Source organism: Ahaetulla prasina, chromosome 1 (genome assembly GCF_028640845.1).
Source record: "Ahaetulla prasina isolate Xishuangbanna chromosome 1, ASM2864084v1, whole genome shotgun sequence".
NCBI classification, from domain to species: domain Eukaryota; kingdom Metazoa; phylum Chordata; class Lepidosauria; order Squamata; family Colubridae; genus Ahaetulla; species Ahaetulla prasina.
In genome coordinates, this window is record NC_080539.1 from 375,386,234 (window position 1) to 375,404,917 (window position 18,684).

At 51.1% G+C, this 18,684-nt stretch overlaps 1 protein-coding gene across 1 annotated transcript; it reads right to left on the reverse strand.

Moving 5' to 3' along the window:
* Positions 1-1,574: 1,574 nt before the first annotated feature.
* On the reverse strand, positions 1,575-18,615 carry USHBP1 (USH1 protein network component harmonin binding protein 1). The gene is made up of 17 exons (XM_058163654.1): positions 17,774-18,615; positions 16,987-17,123; positions 15,261-15,389; positions 14,787-14,845; positions 14,028-14,249; positions 13,481-13,605; positions 12,696-12,908; positions 10,462-10,542; positions 10,183-10,301; positions 9,503-9,643; positions 8,845-8,939; positions 8,379-8,472; positions 7,862-8,126; positions 6,559-6,759; positions 5,182-5,303; positions 3,537-3,659; positions 1,575-3,244 (listed from the first exon to the last, which is right to left on the reverse strand). Exons 1-17 carry the CDS (start codon positions 17,897-17,899, stop codon positions 2,989-2,991), a joined length of 2,508 nt encoding a protein of 835 aa, XP_058019637.1. The 5' UTR covers positions 17,900-18,615; the 3' UTR covers positions 1,575-2,988.
* Between the last annotated feature and the right edge of the window lie 69 nt (positions 18,616-18,684).

Sequence of the window (18,684 nt, forward strand, 5' to 3'; positions counted from 1 at the left end):
GGTGTCTGGACGCACCTTTTCCAAGCCATGTAGGTTAATAAACGTTGCAGCTTAGGAAAACTGCTGCCTTTTCATTAAATTTGTGAGTGGGAAAGATTGCACCCAGCTCCCTTGGGATGTGGGGAGCATCAGGTAAGCCCACTGGAGGCCATCTGAAGGACATCCCCACCCCACTCCCACCCCCATCCGGAGACAAAGGGGCAGAGAAAAAGGAGAACAGCTCCACCACACACACACACACACACACACACACACACACACACACTCACGTGTTCCCCGCCATGTGCCTCTGGGCCCCTGCACTGCTAAACATACACACACACACACTTGCTGCATAGCTAGCAGTTCCTGGCACAGTAATGAGATTAAGTGATTTTATCCTCAAATTCATCCCAAACTCTCTTCCCTCTGGAACTAGAAATGAGCCCCAAACATCAAGGGGGCAGTCAGGGCAAGAACCTGGGTTCTGGAAAGCAGAATAATAAGAGTTGGAAGGGACCCTAGAGGTCTACTAGTCCTACCCCCTGCTCAAGCAGGAGACCCTATAACATTTCAGACAAATGGTTATCCAATCTCTTCTCCCAAAATTTCTGGTGGCAAGTCATTCCATTGATCAATTGGTCTCACTTCATGGAAATTTCTCTCCTTGATTAGTTTCCACCTATTGCTTCTTGTCCTACCCTGGGGGGGGGGGGCTTTTGAGAATAGCTGGACTCCCTCTTCTTTGGGGCAGCCTCTCAAATACTGGAATGCTGCTATCATGTCCTTCTTTTCATTAAACTAGAACTATCCAGTTCCTGCAACCGTTCTTTATACATTTTGGCCTCCAGCCCCCTAATCATCTTACCTTTGACGCTCTAACCGGTCAGGAAGGATGTTGGCAGCCACCCCAAATGATTTTTTCCCTTTGTTTTTAATTCCAGCCGCTGGGAGGGAGGGGCGGCCTCCTCATTTGACCCCTTGCACCCATCTCTAAAATCCCTTTGTTTGAACGTTGCCATCAGGATCTGTCTGCATTTCCCGGCTTCCTTCTTGACAATATACTATGCAGTTATCTGGATCTTTTAGGCGTCCAGGATGCATCATCTTCCTCATCCTCATTTTTTTTTTTGGCAGTTTCAGACTCCTAGGGCTAGAAGGGACCTTGAGGTCTTCTAGACCAACCCCCTCGACCAAGGTTGGAGACCTTATAGAGCAATCCCAGGCTTGCTGATGTTGTTCTCAAAAATGAACCACTTTTTTTTTTTACATTTATATCCCGCCCTTCTCTGAAGACTCAGGGCGGCTTACAGTGTGTAAGGCAATAGTCTCATCCTATTTGTATATTTATATACAAAGTCAACTTATTGCCCCCCCAACAATCTGGGTCCTCATTTTACCTACCTTATAAAGGATGGAAGGCTGAGTCAACCTTGGGCCTGGTGGGATTCGAGCCTGCAGTAATTGCAGGCTGCTGTGTTTTAATAACAGGCTATCTTACAGCCTGAGCCACCACAGCCCTTTTGGTTTGAGCTGCTTCTTCTTCTCCTTCTCCTTCTCCTTCTCCTTCTCCTCCTCCTCCTCCTCCTTTCTTTCTATCTTCTTCTTTCTTCTTCCTTTCTTCCTCTTTCTCCCCCTCCCCCCTCCTCCTCCTTAATGATAAACACCATCATTAAAAATAAACCCTCTTTCATAACTAATTTTTTAATTCAAAAATACAGAAGTTAAAAGAGCTGCTTTAAAAAAGAGGAAAAAAAACCCCCACCCTATTAGCTAGGATGGCTTCCAGCAGAAAATCAAAAGGAGCCTTGGGATGCTTCCCAGCTCCCATATATGTTTATTGGAATAACTGTGGCTGCCTTCCCCAGAGGCTCAGAGGGGTGAGGCTGCTGGAGGATTTAAATCCGGGTGAAGGAAGGGGGAGGATGGAGGTTGATGGTGCAGATGGGCGTAAATTGTGGGACAGATTAATTAATTCTCAGCAGGTTACGAAAAACCTTTGTGTTCCCAAGAACCTCTGAGAAAACCTAAACCTGCAAAGGCTTCCAAAAATGGTGACAGGGATATTTGCACATCCGAAGTTGCTTCTCACCATGTCGGAGAAAAGAGTCTGAGGGATCTGGGAGCCCCAAAGAAGGATCCACTCCCTCCATCCCCTCTCCTCCAGAAGGAAGGGAACTTGGGAAAGAAGGCGGGGAACACACACCTGTGTGATGTCACGGTGGGAGATTGGGCGAAGGGATGCTGCCGAGGGAACGGCCGGAGGACAGCCAGCGTAGCCCACAGCTGCATAACAGGCAATAGCAATAGCGCTTAGACTTATATACCACTTCATAGTGCTTTAAAGCATCTTCTGAGTCAGCCCCCAACAATCTGGGTCCTCATTTTACCGACCTCGGAAAGATGGAAGGCTCAGTCAACCTTGAGCTGGTTAAGATCGAAAGCTGGCTGTGAGCAGAGTTAGTCTGCAACAATGCATTGTAACTACTGGGAAGGAAGGAAGGAAGGAAGGAAGGAAGGAAGGAAGGAAGGAAGGAAGGAAGGAAGGAAGGAAGGAAGGAAGGAAGGAAGGAAGGAAGGAAGGAAGAGCAATAGCACTTAGACTTATATACTGCCTCACGGTGTTTTTACAGCCCTCTCTAAGCGATTTACAGAGTCAGCCTCTTGTCCCCAACAATCTGGGTCCTCATTTTACCAACCTCGGAAGGATGGAAGGCTCAGTCAACCTTGAGCCAGTCAGGATTGAACTGCTGGCAGTGGGCAGAGTTAGCCTGCAACCCTGCATTCTGTCCATGGGCCGCCAGGTTTTCAGAGAGAAGAGAAGGGTTTCCCCCAATCTCTCAGCCTGTTAAAAGGGCAACGGGAGCTTTGTACTTTCAGGCCTGCAAACAGCTTTTACCAGACTTGTTCATGTGGTCATGATTTTGCTTGGTCTACCTGGCAGGGGGGAATGACCGTTGCCCCTCCCTTTGCTGGTCAGTAGACGTGTTTGTGCGTGTCCAGAAAGCCTCACTTTCTGCTCCATAAAAAGGACGGGGTTTCCAAATCGCTGGGTGGGTCCCGGGTGCTTTCCTCCGACGCAGGGGCCCGGGGGAGGCCAGTTGGTGCCCCTGCGGGCACTTGGTCCTGCAGCTGCCGGAGGGTTTGCAGGAGAGCCTGGCGCTGCTTGGCCTGGCGCCTGGTCATCAGCCCCACCTGGGTCTCCAGCTGCCCCACCTGGCTCTCCTGCTTGTGACGGGCCTTCTGGTAGGCGAGGAGCAGGGCGCTGCGAGGAGAGAGGGGCGAAGGGGGGAGGCTGAGAAGGGGGGCCCAGAGACAGCAGGATAAATCTTCCCCAGATGTGCTGGCTGATGGGAGTTTTAATCCAACACACCTGGGGAGGGCGAGGGACCGCAGGAGGCTGGGACAGCCCAGCTTCTGTTTCCCTCCTGGCCACTTCATGATGGTAGACTGCTGCTGTCCATGGCGAGTTTATCGACAAAGTTTCTGAGACCCTTTGGAGGGCCCAGAGGCCGAGGGGCCACCAGGGAAAAGGGGGAGCCCCTCTCCTCACTTACCTATGGGCCTGGAAGAAGTCCTGCATGAGCTCCATCTCCTGTGCCTCATGGGCCCTGTAGTCCTGGCTCTTCTCCTCCAGGTCAACCCAAAGACCCTCCAGACGTTCCTTCAGTGCCTGGATCCTGCAAAGAGCCAGAGGAGGTGAAGGTGAGGATGAGAAGCTCACTCAGAGGGGAGGTGACCCCACCCCCACCCGGGATCAGCAAACCCAACTTTTATTGGCAGCCAGAAGGGGATGATGGGGGCTGCAAGAGGGAACCCTGCTCTCAAATGGGGGGAGGGGCATGCCTTTCCACTTGTCCCAAAAAAACGGATGGGGGGCAGGGAGCAAAGGCTCCCCCCCTGTGGGGTCCTCAACTTACAATCATTCATTTAGTGACTGTTCAAAGTTACAACAACACTGAATAACGTGACTGGTGACCATTTTTCACACTTACGACCGTTGAAGCATCCCCATGGTCACGGGATCAAAATTCGGAAACTCGGCAACCGTCTCACATTTATGACGGTCGCAGAGTCCCCAGTCACGTGATCTCCACCTGCGCCCTCCCCAGCTGGCTTCTAAGAAACCAAGTCAAAGGGGGGGGGGAAGCTAGGTTTGCTTAACGACCGCACGATTCACTTAACAACTGCAGCAATTCCCTTAATGACCATGGCAAAAAAAGTTTGCAAAATCGGGTGCTTAACAGCCACTTTGCTTAGAAACGTGAAATTCTGTTGTGAATTGTGGTCATAAGTCAAGAACTTTCGTTAAATACCGTGTGCCGGCTGTGGGATGAAGATTTAATGTTTTCATCTCCAAAACCGAGGCGGAACCGGAGAGATTCCATTTGAATATCCAGGCTAAGATTTCCAGCACGGCGGCTCAGGTGGTGATGATGATGATGATGATGGAGAATCAGAGGCGGCCAGGTAGCCGCTGCCTAACCCCCTTTCTCTGGCTAAGGGCCCAGAACGAAGCTGCCCTTGCGGGGCTGGAGAGAACCTGCTTCCGGTCACTTACATGGACTTTACGGATCAGAGGGTCTCCAACTTGCTTCCAAGATTTGTGGACTTCAACTCCCAGAATTCTCCAGCTGGCATAGCTTAGCATAGCTGGCGGGAGAATTCTGGGAGTTGAAGTCCACAAGTCTTAAAGCTGCCAAGTTTGAAGACCTCTGTCACAGATCAATGCTGCCAATTGTGCTCTGACCCTCCAAAATCCCAGCCTAAATGGCTGCTGGGCCTCAGCTCTGCACTTCGCTCTTCAAATCCCTGGGATTTTTTTTCACGGTTAAAAAATAATCTAAGCAATTTGATGTGCCTTGCCAGAGGAGGGGGGGGGGGAAAGGAGGGTTCTCTCAGAACCCAACAACAATTCACACACACACACACACACACACACACAGAGGGAATTTTCCCTTATTCTTGGAGCCCTACATGATGCCAGTGGAGCAGATCCAGCGCATGGCAGCCCGAGTGCTGGCTCCCTTTATTATTTATTTTATTTTATTTTATTTTATTTTATTTTATTTTATTTTATTATTTTATTTTATTTTATTAATTTAATTTAATTTAATTTAATTTAATTTAATTTTATTTATTTTAATTTTATTTATTTATTAAATTTGTTTGCCACCCGTCTCACTGCAAAGGGAACCTTACCGAGCCAAAGTCTCCAGGACTCGGAGCATCAGGGCTTCCGGCTCCCTCCGGGCCAGGCTTCCCTCCGTGTCCTTGACCGCAGCCGGAAGGGTCCCGTGAGGAAGACTGTCGGGTGCCCAGGCCTGAGCGTTGGCAGAGGAGAAAGCAGCTGAACTCCTTGCTCAGGACGGAAGCGTTTGGGGCTGGGTTGTGCATTAAGTTATGGCTTCTCCTGGCCCAACGACCCCCTTCCCCCCAGTCATCTCTCGTCTTGACTACTGGAATGTGCTCTACGAAGAGGGGGGGAGGCTGCCCTTGAAAAGTATCCGGGAGCTTCAACTGGTTCCAAATGCGGCAGCCTGCACGGTTTGGCAAGTCTAGATTTGCACCCGGGTCCCTCTCTTGCGGGAATTGCATGGCTGCCGATCTGCTTCTGGGTCCAATTCGAGGTGGTGTCGGTCACCTTTAAGAGAGGTGCCACCTTGGGAGAGCCGTTGGTGGTGCAGTGGTCAGAATGCGGAATTGCAGGCTAATTCTGCCCACTGCCAACAGTGATCCTGACCGGCTCCAGGTTGACTCAGCCTTCCGTCCTTCCGAGGTCGGTAAAATGAGGAGCCAGATTATTGGGGGCATGAGGCTAACATTTGGTAACCACTCATAGGAGTCCTGCGCTGCCTAGGTGCCATTGCTGTTCCAGGCAGGAGTCCGTCCCGTCTCTTCTTGAAAGCCTCCAGTGATGGATCACCCAACCAGTTCTGGAGGCAATGGATTGATTATTTTTTCTCACAGTTAGGAAATTCCCCCTGCTGGATCTCTCCTTCGCAAGTCCCACCCGTTGCTTCTTGTCCTGCCTTGTGGTGCGTTGGATAATAGCTTGACCCCCCCACCCCACCCCCCCTTCTCTGTGGCAGCTCCTCAAATATTGGAAGATGCTGGAGAGAAGCAACTTAGAAGTAAGGAGAAATTTCCTGACACTTAGAACAATTAATCAGTGGAACATCTTGCCGCCAGAAGTTGTGGGTGCTCCATCACCTGAAGTTTTTCAGAAGAGATTGGATAACCATTTGTCTAAAGTGGTGTAGGGTTTCCAGCCTGAAAAGGGGGTGGACTGGAAGACCTCCAAGGTCCCTTCCAACTCTGTTATTCTATTCTATAGACCAGTCTGTCCTTAGGCCAGTTTAGGCCAATCGCCAATCGAGGTGGGCTGGGCATCCTTCCCTACACAACTGGAAACCCTTCCCAACGTGCCCGTCTACTGTGGGTACAAAATGGGGCATCTCAGAGTTGAGGAGGGGTCCAAGGCAACCCTTGGCGCTTCCTGAGGCTCAGGGCGTTGGACACAAGAGAAAGGGGGGGAGGGGAGGCATGGGGGGTTGGGCTGGGGAGAAAGGCTTTTACCCCAGAGTCTTCCTCTTCACTGCTGCTGCTTTCTGAGGAGGGGTCCGGCTGTCCCCGGAGGTCTCGTTGCTCCTTCTGGAGGGTCCGGATCACCAGCAGGCAGGCGGCTTCCTGTGCGGGGAGCGTGTGGGTCCAGAGCGCCAGCCCCTCCTTGGCCTTGGCGGTCAGGTGCAGCCTGGTGCCCAGGTCAGCCAAGGCCTCCTGAGGTGGGGCAGAAGGAGATGGGTGGAGGGAGAGAAGGGGGCCTAGAGACAGCCACCTCAGGGGTCTTGGGGGTGCAGAAGAGGGGAGTTCTCCTGCTTGAGCAGGGGGCTGGACTAGAAGACCTCCAAGGTCCCATTCTATTCTATTCTATTCTATTCTATTCTATTCTATTCTATTCTATTCTATTCGACCACAATTTCCATTTCCATTGCTAAGCAAGCGGTTGTTAAGTGAGTCATGTCAATTTTATGACCATTTTTTGCCAGGGTCGTTAAGTGAATCACTGCAGCTGTTAAGTGAATACATGGTCATTAGCTGAATCCAGCTTCCCCATCAACTCTTGCTAGTCAGAAGCTGGCTGGGAAGGTTGCAAATGGTGACCGCATGACTCCAGGAGGCTGCAACCGTCATAAGTATAGGCAGTCCTTGATTTACGTCGGTTCACTTAGTGACTGTTTGAAGTTTGAAGTAACAACAGCACTGAAAAAAGAGACTTAGGACCCTTTTTCACACTTAATGACCATTGCAGCATCCCCACGGTCAGGTGATTTACGTTCAGATGCTCGACGACTCACATTTATGACGGTCGCAGTGTCCCCGGGTCACGTGATCCCCTTTTGTGACCTTCTGACCAGCAAAGTCAAGGAGGAGAGCCGGATTCACTTAACGGCCCTGTGACTAAATTAAGATCTGCAGTGATTCGCTTAACAACGATGGCGAGAAAAACAGGGCAAAACTCACTTCTTAACAAATTTCTCACTTAGCAACATAAATTCTGGGCTCAGGTGTGATCATAAGTGGAGGACTAACTGTCAGAGACCGAGAGCCTTTGCACAGCCCAGATGTTGCAGAGGTATAAAAGAAAAGGGGGGGGGGACCTCAGGAAGGACCCCCCCCCTAAAAAACAGCGCAGATGAGAAACAGAAGCGAAATCTGCACGGAATGGAGGACAGGAAAAGGTCCATCTTCGGTCGGCTGGCAAGAGCGCTCTGCACTGCAACGTTTTGCTCTCACTTGCTCACAAAACCCAAGGTCACCTTGGGTAACCTCTCTTTCTTCATCCCCCCCCCCTCTTTCCTTCCCTTCCTCGCAGGCTCACCCGGGCGTTGTGCAACTCCCGCAGCAACTGGCCCTTCTCCATCCGGGGCGGGGTGGCCGAGCCAGGAAACGCCTCCTGCAGGGCCCTCCGGCCCTCCGTCGCCTTGGCCGCAATGCCCGCGCTGAGCCTGGCGGCCACGGTGGACAAGCCCGGAGGCGGAGGGTGGGCGGGGAGCTTCAGGGAACTCTGCTCGGCCCGCAGGTGCCCGATGTGTTCCCGCAGCCTCCGCTTGGCTTCTACCTCGGAGCCCGTCAGTTGCGGGGACCTGAAAGGAAAGCGGGTTTCGGAAACAGGAACTTTTAAGACTGGTGCACTTCAACTCCCAGAATTCCCCAGCCAGCTTTATGGAGAAAGTCCCTCTCTTAAGACTAGCTGGGTTCTTCTTCCAGAGAAGTTTTGGCCTCAAAGAGCCCCTTCCTCTCTGGGTCTTCCTCCCGGCCCCCCTCCTGCTCTGCCTTCTGCTATGGACCCCGTGCCGAAGGCCGGCCAGCCCTGCCAGGCCCCAGGCCCCCAATACCTGTCTTGGTCCCAGGAGCTCCTGTCGGCTATGCTGCAGGCTTGCAAGATCCAGAAAGCTTTCTCCAGGGCAGGGTTTGGGTCCTTGGATGCCCCTACCAGGAAATGCCAGAGAGGGAGATGTCATAGAATCCTAGGGCTGGAAGATACCTCAGAGGTCATCCAGTCCAACCCCTGCGCAAGGCAAGAGCTCTACACCATCCTGGTCAAATGGTTGTCCGGTCTATTTTTCAAAACCTGCAGTGATGGAGGACCCACAACCCCAGGATGCAAACGGTTCCATCGACTAATTGCTCAACCACAACCGCATACATAAACAGCATAAAATAAACAGAATAACAGAATCAGAATCAGTCTTCTAGTCCGACTAGGGGACTGGAGGCTAAAACACACAAAGAACGGTTGCAGGAATCAGAGAAGGGCCGGGGGAGGGGGCGAGAGACGGTCCCCCAGTCCAGGAAACTCACCTGCCTGAGGTGCCTCTGCTCCTGTCTCTGGGCTCGGCTTCTGCTCCGCAGCCGTCAGCGCCAAGAGGGTCTCATAGGCCTCCAAGCAGCGTTCGCTGGGGGGAGGTCAAGAGGGGAAGGGGGAACAGGGGCCACTCCAGAACCAGGCTTAGGCCCACTCAGACCCAGAGACCCAACCCAGACGGTCTTCTGGATGCTGCCCCCCCCCAGCAAGGACCGAGTCCGCTTGGATCAGGGGTAGGTGCCCTGCTCTTCCCTCCTAGCAGCCCAGTGAGGTAGGCTAGGCAGGCTAGATGGGGAGTGTCAGTTCCCCCCCATCGCCCTACAGGCCAACCTTGGCTAACCAATCTCCAGCCCCCCAATTCACCCCACTTGCCCAGATAAGAATCTCTCTCTCTGCAACTCAGCTAAAGCTGGGAAGAGGGGCGGATCCCCCTCACACCCAGGGGGCTAAAAACCCTCCCTCCCCCCCTTTCTTCTGTGTTGCTGTTTGTTTATATATTTAAGCCCCCACAAGACACCCTCCCCAAGAGAACGTTATGAAAGGAGGAAGACAGATTCACGGGGCAGCTTGGAGGTCCCGTTGGAATACAGGCAGTTCTCAACTTACGACCACAACTGAGGCCAGATTTATGGCCATGGGTTGTGCCAGTCTCACCTGCCGCGGAGGGCCAGGGCCAGCCCGGTCTGGTGGGACTCCTGGCATCCGAGCAGGAGGCTGAGTTGCTCCGCATCTGTCTTGGACTCCTGCAGGGCCCCCGAGAGCAGCCGGTTCAGCCCCCACAGCCCCTCTAGGCGCCTAGGTGGGGCAGAGGGTCCTGGTCAGGGGAGGGCTGCTACTACAGCTTGTAACGCAGGTGTATGGAGGGGGCAGCTGCTCCACCCAGGGCAGGGAATCCATAAGTGGCCGTAATGAAGTTCAATAGAACCTACACAGCTGCAAGAGGTGTGGACCTCGGCTCCCCAAACAGCCCCCCCCTCCCAAGAAAAGGCCCAGCAGATGCTCTGAGTGGGCAAGGAAGCCCCCTCCCCAAAGAAGGCCTCCCCTTCCAGAGAACTGATTTGGTTGATGGGTGGGGGGCAATCCAGAGGCTTGGGGCCCCTCTGCTCCCTAGGTCATCAAATGGCCCCAAATCAGGCTGGTTTTTTCTTCTTCCATGGGGCGCTGTGACAGCCCCCTCCCTGCGATGAATTGGTCAAGCAGGCAGGGTCTCCCTCCTTGCTGAGATTCTTACAGAAATTGGGGGTGGGGGCTTCAACCCTCTGCATGCTCCCCCCATTTTCAACTGCCACCCCCCAAGAGCCAGCTGCTCGTGGCCAAGCGAGGGTGGGGGGCACCTGTGGAGCTGCTCCAGGCTGCTCTGGATCTCTGTGACTGGAAGGGTGGGGGCAGGCTGCATGCTGGTAGCCCCCCAGGGAGGCTGGAGGCTGTTCTGAGCAGCCCCTGAGGGGGAATCCTGCAAGGAAGGCAAGGGGAGCTTCAGAAATACAGCAAACCCCACCCACCCACCCCACAAGAGTTGTAGCTTAGCTTCATCTGGCTGAACCCTCTTCCCCCTCCCCTGTTCCTCTGATCTGGGGCTGAATTCCCCCCCCCAAGTGTCTCTCCTGCAGCACCTGGGCTCCTTCCCCAAGGGGGCTGGGGGCTCCTCCAGAGCAGGTCTCCACCCTGGACAGGCTCTCCTGCAGCTCCTGCACCTGGATGGAGAGAGGGGGGCAAGGACGGTCAGGTAAACAGAGAAACCTCCCCCCCCCCACACAAATAAAGCAATTTCCCACAGGCCTCAAAAGGTGGAAAGAGCAGAACCAGAAACTGAGTTATTGGTACCTGGAGTGGGGCTGTTTGAAGGGCTGCTGCTCCCCCTGATTTCTGATGGGACAGAAAAGACCCTTCCCCACTGAGGGGGGGGGGCTTCTTAGTTGCTGCCTCCTTCCCTGGCATGAGATGCCCCCACTTGGAAATGTGATTGACACCTTTCAGCAAGCTTTGAGCCTCCCTCCCTTCCTCCCTCCCTGCTCTTTCTTTCTTTCCTTCTTTCCTTCTTTCTTTCTTTTTTTCTTCCTTCCTTCCTTTCCTTTTCTTTCTTTCTTTGTCCGTCCCTCCCTATTTTTCTTCCTTCCCCCCTCCCGACCCCCAGCCTAAACCAGGCACCCCCATCCCAAAACCACCAGCAGAGCCCCCAAAAGCCCCCTGCCCAATACCAGGCTTAGGGTCATCAAGACCTCTGGCTCCCCCTGCTGGTTCTGATGGGCAGCAGCAGTAGAAAACAGGCAACTGGCTGCTGCAAAGGGGAGCCGTGTCCTCTGGATGCCAGAGAAGCCCGTTCAGAAGGGGGGCAAATGTTTGGCCTGCGCCAGTCGTGAGAAGAGTGCCCACAGGCTGGGTGGCACCCTTATTGCCCAGGAGGGCAAACGGCAAAGGAAGCAGCCCTGAGTTGGCATCATAGTGCAGGCAGAGGGGAGAAGATCCAGAGGTGAACGGGGGGGGGGGGGAGATACCAGAGGGGAGAAAATCCAGATGTGAAGGGGAGGGGAGCCTCTGGACTTTCCTGGACCTCCCCACACCACCTGCCCATGATCTGAGCACCTGGCAAGGGGGCTGGTTGGTTCTTCACTCAACTGCATAGCAAGAGCCCTCCCCCGCCAGTCCCCTGACCTTCCCTTTTTAAAATTTTTTAAAATTTTCTTTTAATAATCTTACATTAAACAGTGTGTTATCTGAGTATAAAATTCTTTGTGTCTTAACAATTAAAGTTACTACCGTATTCATTTCTTACATTCATTCTTATATTAATACTAATAATACCGATAAAATAACACAAACCTAACATTTTTCTTCTTTACTTATCTATTTTTACAATACATTGCTTTCATATTTAACCATTGATTAAAATAACTCCCATATATTATAATAATCTGATTCTTCCTTTCCTTGAATTGCAAATGTTAAATCTGTTCATTTCTGCACATTCTAACATTTTCTTAATCACTTTTTCATCTATAGGGATCTCTTCGCTTTTCCAATTTTGTGCAGATACAATTCTAGCTGTGGTTATTACGTGAATAATCAAATATACAGTTTCTTTACTATAATTTCCCAGTAAAATCCCCAATAGGAACAATTCCGGTTTTAAATCAATATGCTGTTGCGTCATCTTCTCCAGCCACATACAAATTTTTGCCCAGCCATCTTTTTGCTTCCCGATGTGTCCATCACATATGATAATACGACCCCGGTGTCTAATGGCATTTCCAACAATTAGTTGCTTTATCTTATAAACATTTTCCCCAGTCTTTCGGGTGCTAAGTGCCATCTGTAAAACATCTTATATAGGTTTTCCTTGTATGCAGTTGAAAATGTTAATTTGTAATTCCTATCTCATAGTTGCTGCCATTTTTCTAGCTCTTATTGTGTGACCAAAGTTTTTCGCCCATGCTATCATTGTTTCTTTGACTTGTTCTTTTTCTAATTTAACGCTCAATAAGTAACTACAATTTTTTTTTCAATCTCTCTTCTATTCCTGTCAGTATCTTAGCCAATTTTGTCAGTTCCATATAAAAACCATAAAGTTTAGCATCCTTTTCATATCTAGATTGTATTTGCAGCTGTGTGTATCCATCCATATCAATCCCCTGCTTTTCCAATTCACATTTCGTTTTAAGTCCCCCCTTATCTGACAAAATACTTTTGTATCCAACAATATTTCCCATATTAATAATATTTGGAGGTATAAGTGCTTCCATCGTCGAAGGCCAGGCTGGTATCTTCAAGTAGTGTTGCTCTCTTATTTTCCCCCATCCTAATAACAAAGCATTTCTTATACAATCTACGTGATATAAGAGACGCTCACCTTCCTCTGGAGCTTGTTCCGCTCCTGCTGGTGGGCTGCCATGGAGGCCTTGGACCGCCTGAGGAGCTCCTGCTTGGCCTCCAGCTCCGCTCGGAGGGCGGTGTTCCTCTCCTTGTAGAGGGCGGTCATCCTCTCGCAGGGGGGGCCCTCAGCCTCCTGGGGGGTGCTCCCCGAGCCGTCCCTCTGGAGCGCCACCAGCCTGGCTTCCAGGCCCTGGCAGGAGGCAAGCAACCAGCCAGCCCGTTTGCACCCAGGACGTCCCCCAGAGCCCCTCCTCTGCCCCCACCCTGAAGCCCCCCCCAAGGCCGAAGGCGGTCAGGGCCAGCCAGGTGGGGCCTCGGAGGAAGCATCACAGTCAATTTTGCTCCCTCTTTAAAAGAACCTTTCTGTTAGACTTATTTAGTTCTGTTAAAAATTGGCTGGAAATGATACTTGCTAAAAAGTAGGCAAGAAAACACACTCCACTTCCTGGCTACTTACTCCCTGGCTGGAAATACAGAATACCAGAGTTGGAAGGGACCTTGAAGGTCCTCTAGTCCAACCCCTTGCTCGAGCCAAGAGATCCTTAGAGAATTATAGAATCAAAGAGTTGGAAGGGATCTTGGAGGTCCTCTAGTCCAACCCCCTGCTCGAGCAGGAGACCCTACGAGACCATTTCAGACAAGTGGCTGCCCAGCCTCTCTTCTTGAAAACCTCCAGGGAGGGAGCCCCCCCCCACCCTGTTCAGGTGTGTGTAAGGGGTGGGGCTCAGCCGCTCGCCCCCATCCCTCCCACCCCCTGCGCACCTGGGCCAGCTGGGCACATCCCTGCAGCTCAGCTTCCACGCTGGGAAGGCGGTTCCGGTAGGAGAGGAGGACGTTCTCCAGAGAGGTGACGGCCTTGTGAACATCCAGGAACAGGTCGGCCTTCCCTGGGAGAGAAAAGAGCCCAGGCCAGGTCAGCGAATTCCAGAGGCCAAGGCCCTGGGTGCGAGGTGGGGAGGAGACCGGGAGGACACTGAAAGAGGGATGGGAGAGAGGACCCACTCCTCACTTTAGGCTCTCCTCCTTTGGAAGGACACGCCTGGGAAAAGACACGGAGGGGACCAATCTGGGGGATGGACTAGAAGACCTCCAATGTACCTTCCAACCCTATTGTTCCAGGATCTCTCCAAAGGAGGCGGGGGTGTTGTGCTCTCCAAGGGCTCAATCGGCCAGACCGGTTTGAGGTCCGAGTTGGGGGTCATCCAGCGGCATCCAAGGGAGGTGTTTTCTTCCTGGCTCCCGATTCAAGATTTCCCACCCAGGGAGCTGCTCTACCCAACAAAATCCGAGCCCCCTCTTGAGGTCTTACCTTCTTCTGGACAGGCTGGAGGCGGGGGAGAGGGGCTCCTGGCACGCCTGGCAAAGAGGGATGGGCATCGGGGGAGGCTGGCCGTGGACTCGGAGCCCAAATCGGAAAAGAAGTCCTCCTCTTCCTCCCTGCAGGGTAGAAGAAGGCCGGGTGAAGGAGCTGGGCATGGGCTTGGGCCGGGGAGGGTGTGACTGGGATAGGAGGTGCCACCTGGAGTCCAGACTCAGCTCCTGGAGACACCGTGAATACATCATCTCTAAATCCCGTCAGAAGGTGAGGTAATAAGAAAGATTTTAGATTGTGCAGAAATGAATAGACTGAGACTAAAAGATAAAGAGGAATCGGTGTATTTCAAGACATGGGAAAAATTCTACGTATGGTTAGAAAAGAGATAAACAATGTCAATTATGGAAAAGTATATGAGGGAAATGACAAAAAAGACATAGAAATCCAGATGTCGCCAGAATAAATAGAAAAGGGGGTTGGGGGAAGGAAGGAAAGAAGATTATAAGTACAATTACAAAATGATAGATTGGGTTAAAATGGAAAAGAAACTGAAAAGAAAGTATACAATATTGGAAAATTGGAGTTGCTCGATTAACCAAATAAGGAAAATATTATACAACAAAGAAGAAAGAGAGGAATAGAGGGTAAGATAGAGGAGGTGAAGGAGAGAGAGGAATGGAGGGAAGGAGAAGGAGAGGAAGATAAGTTAGAGGACAAGAGTAGGAGAGAAGGTGAGAAAGGAGGGAAAGGAGAGGAGGACGTTCTCCAGAGAGGTGACGGCCTTGTGAACATCCAGGAACAGGTCGGCCTTCCTGGGAGAGAAAAGAGCCCAGGCCAGGTCAGCGAATTCCAGAGGCCAAGGCCCTGGGTGCGAGGTGGGAGGAGACCGGGAGGACACTGAAAGAGGGATGGAGAGAGGACCCACTCCTCACTTTAGGCTCTCCTCCTTTGGAAGGACACGCCTGGGAAAAGACACGGAGGGACCAATCTGGGGATGGACTAGAAGACCTCCAATGTACCTTCCAACCCTATTGTTCCAGGATCTCTCAAAGGAGGCGGGGTGTTGTGCTCTCCAAGGGCTCAATCGGCCAGACCGGTTTGAGGTCCGAGTTGGGGGTCATCCAGCGGCATCCAAGGGAGGTGTTTTCTTCCTGGCTCCCGATTCAAGATTTCCCACCCAGGGAGCTGCTCTACCCAACAAAATCCGAGCCCCCTCTTGAGGTCTTACCTTCTTCTGGACAGGCTGGAGGCGGGGGAGAGGGGCTCCTGGCACGCCTGGCAAAGAGGGATGGGCATCGGGGGAGGCTGGCCGTGGACTCGGAGCCCAAATCGGAAAAGAAGTCCTCCTCTTCCTCCCTGCAGGGTAGAAGAAGGCCGGGTGAAGGAGCTGGGCATGGGCTTGGGCCGGGGAGGGTGTGACTGGGATAGGAGGTGCCACCTGGAGTCCAGACTCAGCTCCTGGAGACACCGTGAATACATCATCTCTAAATCCCGTCAGAAGGTGAGGTAATAAGAAAGATTTTAGATTGTGCAGAAATGAATAGACTGAGACTAAAAGATAAAGAGGAATCGGTGTATTTCAAGACATGGGAAAAATTCTACGTATGGTTAGAAAAGAGATAAACAATGTCAATTATGGAAAAGTATATGAGGGAAATGACAAAAAAGACATAGAAATCCAGATGTCGCCAGAATAAATAGAAAAGGGGGTTGGGGGAAGGAAGGAAAGAAGATTATAAGTACAATTACAAAATGATAGATTGGGTTAAAATGGAAAAGAAACTGAAAAGAAAGTATACAATATTAGAAAATTGGAGTTGCTCAATTACCAAATAAGGCAAATATTACACAACAAAGAAGAAAGAAAGAAGAGAGGAACAGAGGGTAAGATAGAGGAGGTGAGGGAGAGAGGGGGATGGAAGGAAGGGGAAGGAGAGGAAGATAGGATAGGGGAGAAGAGCAGGGGAGAAGGTAAGAAAGGAAGGAAGGAAAGGAGAGGAGTGTGGGAGAGGAAGGGGAAGGAGGAAAGAGGAAGGAGAGGTGAGGAGGGAGGGAGAGAAAAGAGGAGAAGAAGGTTTGTTGTGAAACGAAGGGGAAGAGAGGGTAGAAGAGCAACTCCAAAAAGAATTAAAGTGTTTTATTTTTGTACTTTCTTTAGAAAAAATATATATGATTATGTATGAATAAGAGAATGTACATTTACAATATGTAATAAGACAGGAAAAAATAAAAAACTTCATAAAAAAAGAATACATTATCTCCCTCCTTGGAGATGTGTTTGGCGTTCAGCCCTGCATCTCCAGGTGGTCTCCTGTCCCAGATTTAAGGCATGCAAAAAGCTGGCCGGAAATTGTGAGCAAGGAGGCCTCAACTTACGACCTTCTGTTTAACGACTATCTGAATTATAACAGCGCTGAAAAAGTGACATGATGGGTTTTTCCCACGGTCACGTGATCAAAAGTTGGCTGCTTGCCAACTGGCAGGTGGCAACGTCCTGGGGTCACGTGATCACCATTTGTGACCAACTTCCGGCATGGAAAGTCAATGGCGGGAGCCGGATTCATTTAATGACCTAATGGTTCACTTAACAACTGCAGGGATTTGCTTAACAGCTGTGGCAAGAAAGGTCGTAAAATGGTCAACAAATACAATGACTGTCTCGCTTAGTGACAGAAGTCGGGCTGAGTTGTGGTCGTAAGTCGAGGATTACAGTAGAGATTCCATGAAATCCAGAGGATTCCATCTGGCATCGGGGGAAATAAATTATTGAACTGCAGAGAGGCACAAATCCTCACAAAACAACCGTCCTGCTTTTTTCTGGCTGATCTTCCCAGTCCTTGGGTGGGAGTGGGGCTGCCTGACCCCCAGAGGACGTTCAGCCCACCTGGGGGATTCCTTGGGCCATCCAGACCATCCAGGCAAGGGAAGTGGGCCCGAAAAGGGAGGGATGTACCTGTCCCTGTCCTGCTGCAGCCGCTCCATCTTCCCCTGCAGCCGGACAATGGTGACCAGCAGGCGGGTGATGCGCTCCTCGTAGTGCAGGGCGGCCTCCTCACTGGACTCCTCCTGGCCGGGCGGGCCCAGCTCCCCCTGCGGCCCATAAGAGGAGGGGGAACATCAGCCTCCCCCCAAGTTCTGGAGGTCCCAACCTCACCCTACAAGGTGTCATTTTGATTGCTTTAATTTGTAGGGTTTTATTACATTTTATTTTTATTATTTTATTTTTCAGTCTGGGTTTTGCTGTTAATTGCCCGGAGTTCATCTGAAAGAAGGACATTGTTATAAATTTTTGAAAATAAATGAATAAAATGCATTTAGTAGGCACCGAAGGCTTAGGGTTTACAATGACACATCTGTGGCTGCTCTGCTCTGCTCAGGGCATGGCAGAAAATCTGAGAGAAAATCTGCCCACCCTTCCCAATTTCTCCTGGCATGTATTTTTTTCACTCCCCCTTTCCCAAGATTCCTGTTTCTGCAAGCGCTTTTCTTCCACGTTCTGCTCTTTGTCCTGCAAGTTTGGTGTGTGTTTTTCCTAAGTCCTTAGTACAGGTAGACCTCGACTTACAGCCGTTCATATAGTGACCATTGGAAGTTAAATCAGCACCAAACAGAGGGACTTATGATCCTAGCAGCATTCCCTTTGTCATCTGATCAAAATTAGGATGCTTGGCAACGGACTCATACCTATGACGGTTGCGGTATTCCCGTGGGACCCCCCCCCACTCCAAATTCTCACCTACCTCTTCCATTCTTCCTCTTTCTATCTTCTCCCCCGGAGCAACCTGGTTCTTGGCTCGGTCCTGGCCCTGATGGATGGCGGCAGGGTTTTCCTGTTGATCTGCAGCCTTCCCAGCTTCCCTACACATTTCCTGCCCTCCCTGGGAGGAAGGGGCCGGGCCCCGGTCGAGCCTCGCCTCGCCTTTATTCCTGGCCCAACAACCCACCGTATTTGTAAGTGCACCACACAAACCGGGACAGGAAATAACTCGGTTTTGTTGTGGGTCGTAAAATCTGCTGTGGCCCTGGGGAGGTTAGGGGCCCTGTAGGGACTCACACGGAGGGTCTTACACGGATGATACATTTTGCTTCATGGCACATGGTAGGGCAGCCTTTCTCAACCCTGCGGCTGAAGCTGTGCAGCCGGGGGAATGGCTGGGGGATTCTGGGAATGGCTGGGGGATTCGGAGAGTTGAAGTCTGCACAGCTCCAAGCCACCAAAGCTGAGAAACCTTGTGATTACTGGAAATCCCTGCAGCAAGTTTAGAACGGGTGGAATTCTAACCGGGCAGGACTGAGCTCCCAAGCAGTGCCTCTGCTTCATTGTGTTATCACTTGCAGCAGCTTCTAGGGTTGTGTTAACTGAATGCAACAAAAAGAAAGGGGAATATTTAGGGAAAGAAAGAGGAGGGAGAGTGGGAAGGAAGGAAGGAAGGAAAGAAAAAGAGGAAGAAGAAAGGAAAGAAGAAAAAGGAAAGAAAAAGAAAGAAAAAGAAGGAAAAACAAAAAGGAAGGAAAGGATGAAAGGAAAAGGAAAAAGAATGCAAGAAAAAGAAGGAAGGAAGAAAAGAAAGGAAAAAGAAAAAGGAAAGAAGGGAAACGAAAGAAAAAGGAATAGAATAGAATAGAAAATAGAATAGAATAGGCAGGCGGA

Coding starts and splice junctions, on each gene's coding strand:
- USHBP1 (XM_058163654.1), bottom strand. CDS start 17,899: ATGTGTAGGGAAGCTGGGAAGGCTGCAGATCAACAGGAAAACCCTGCC. Junction 14,250..14,786: donor CTCTCTGGAGAACGTCCTCC/TCTCCTTTCCCT, acceptor CCAGGAGCTGAG/TCTGGACTCCAGGTGGCACC. Junction 8,127..8,378: donor AGCTCCTGGGACCAAGACAG/GTATTGGGGGCC, acceptor CTTTCCTTTCAG/GTCCCCGCAACTGACGGGCT.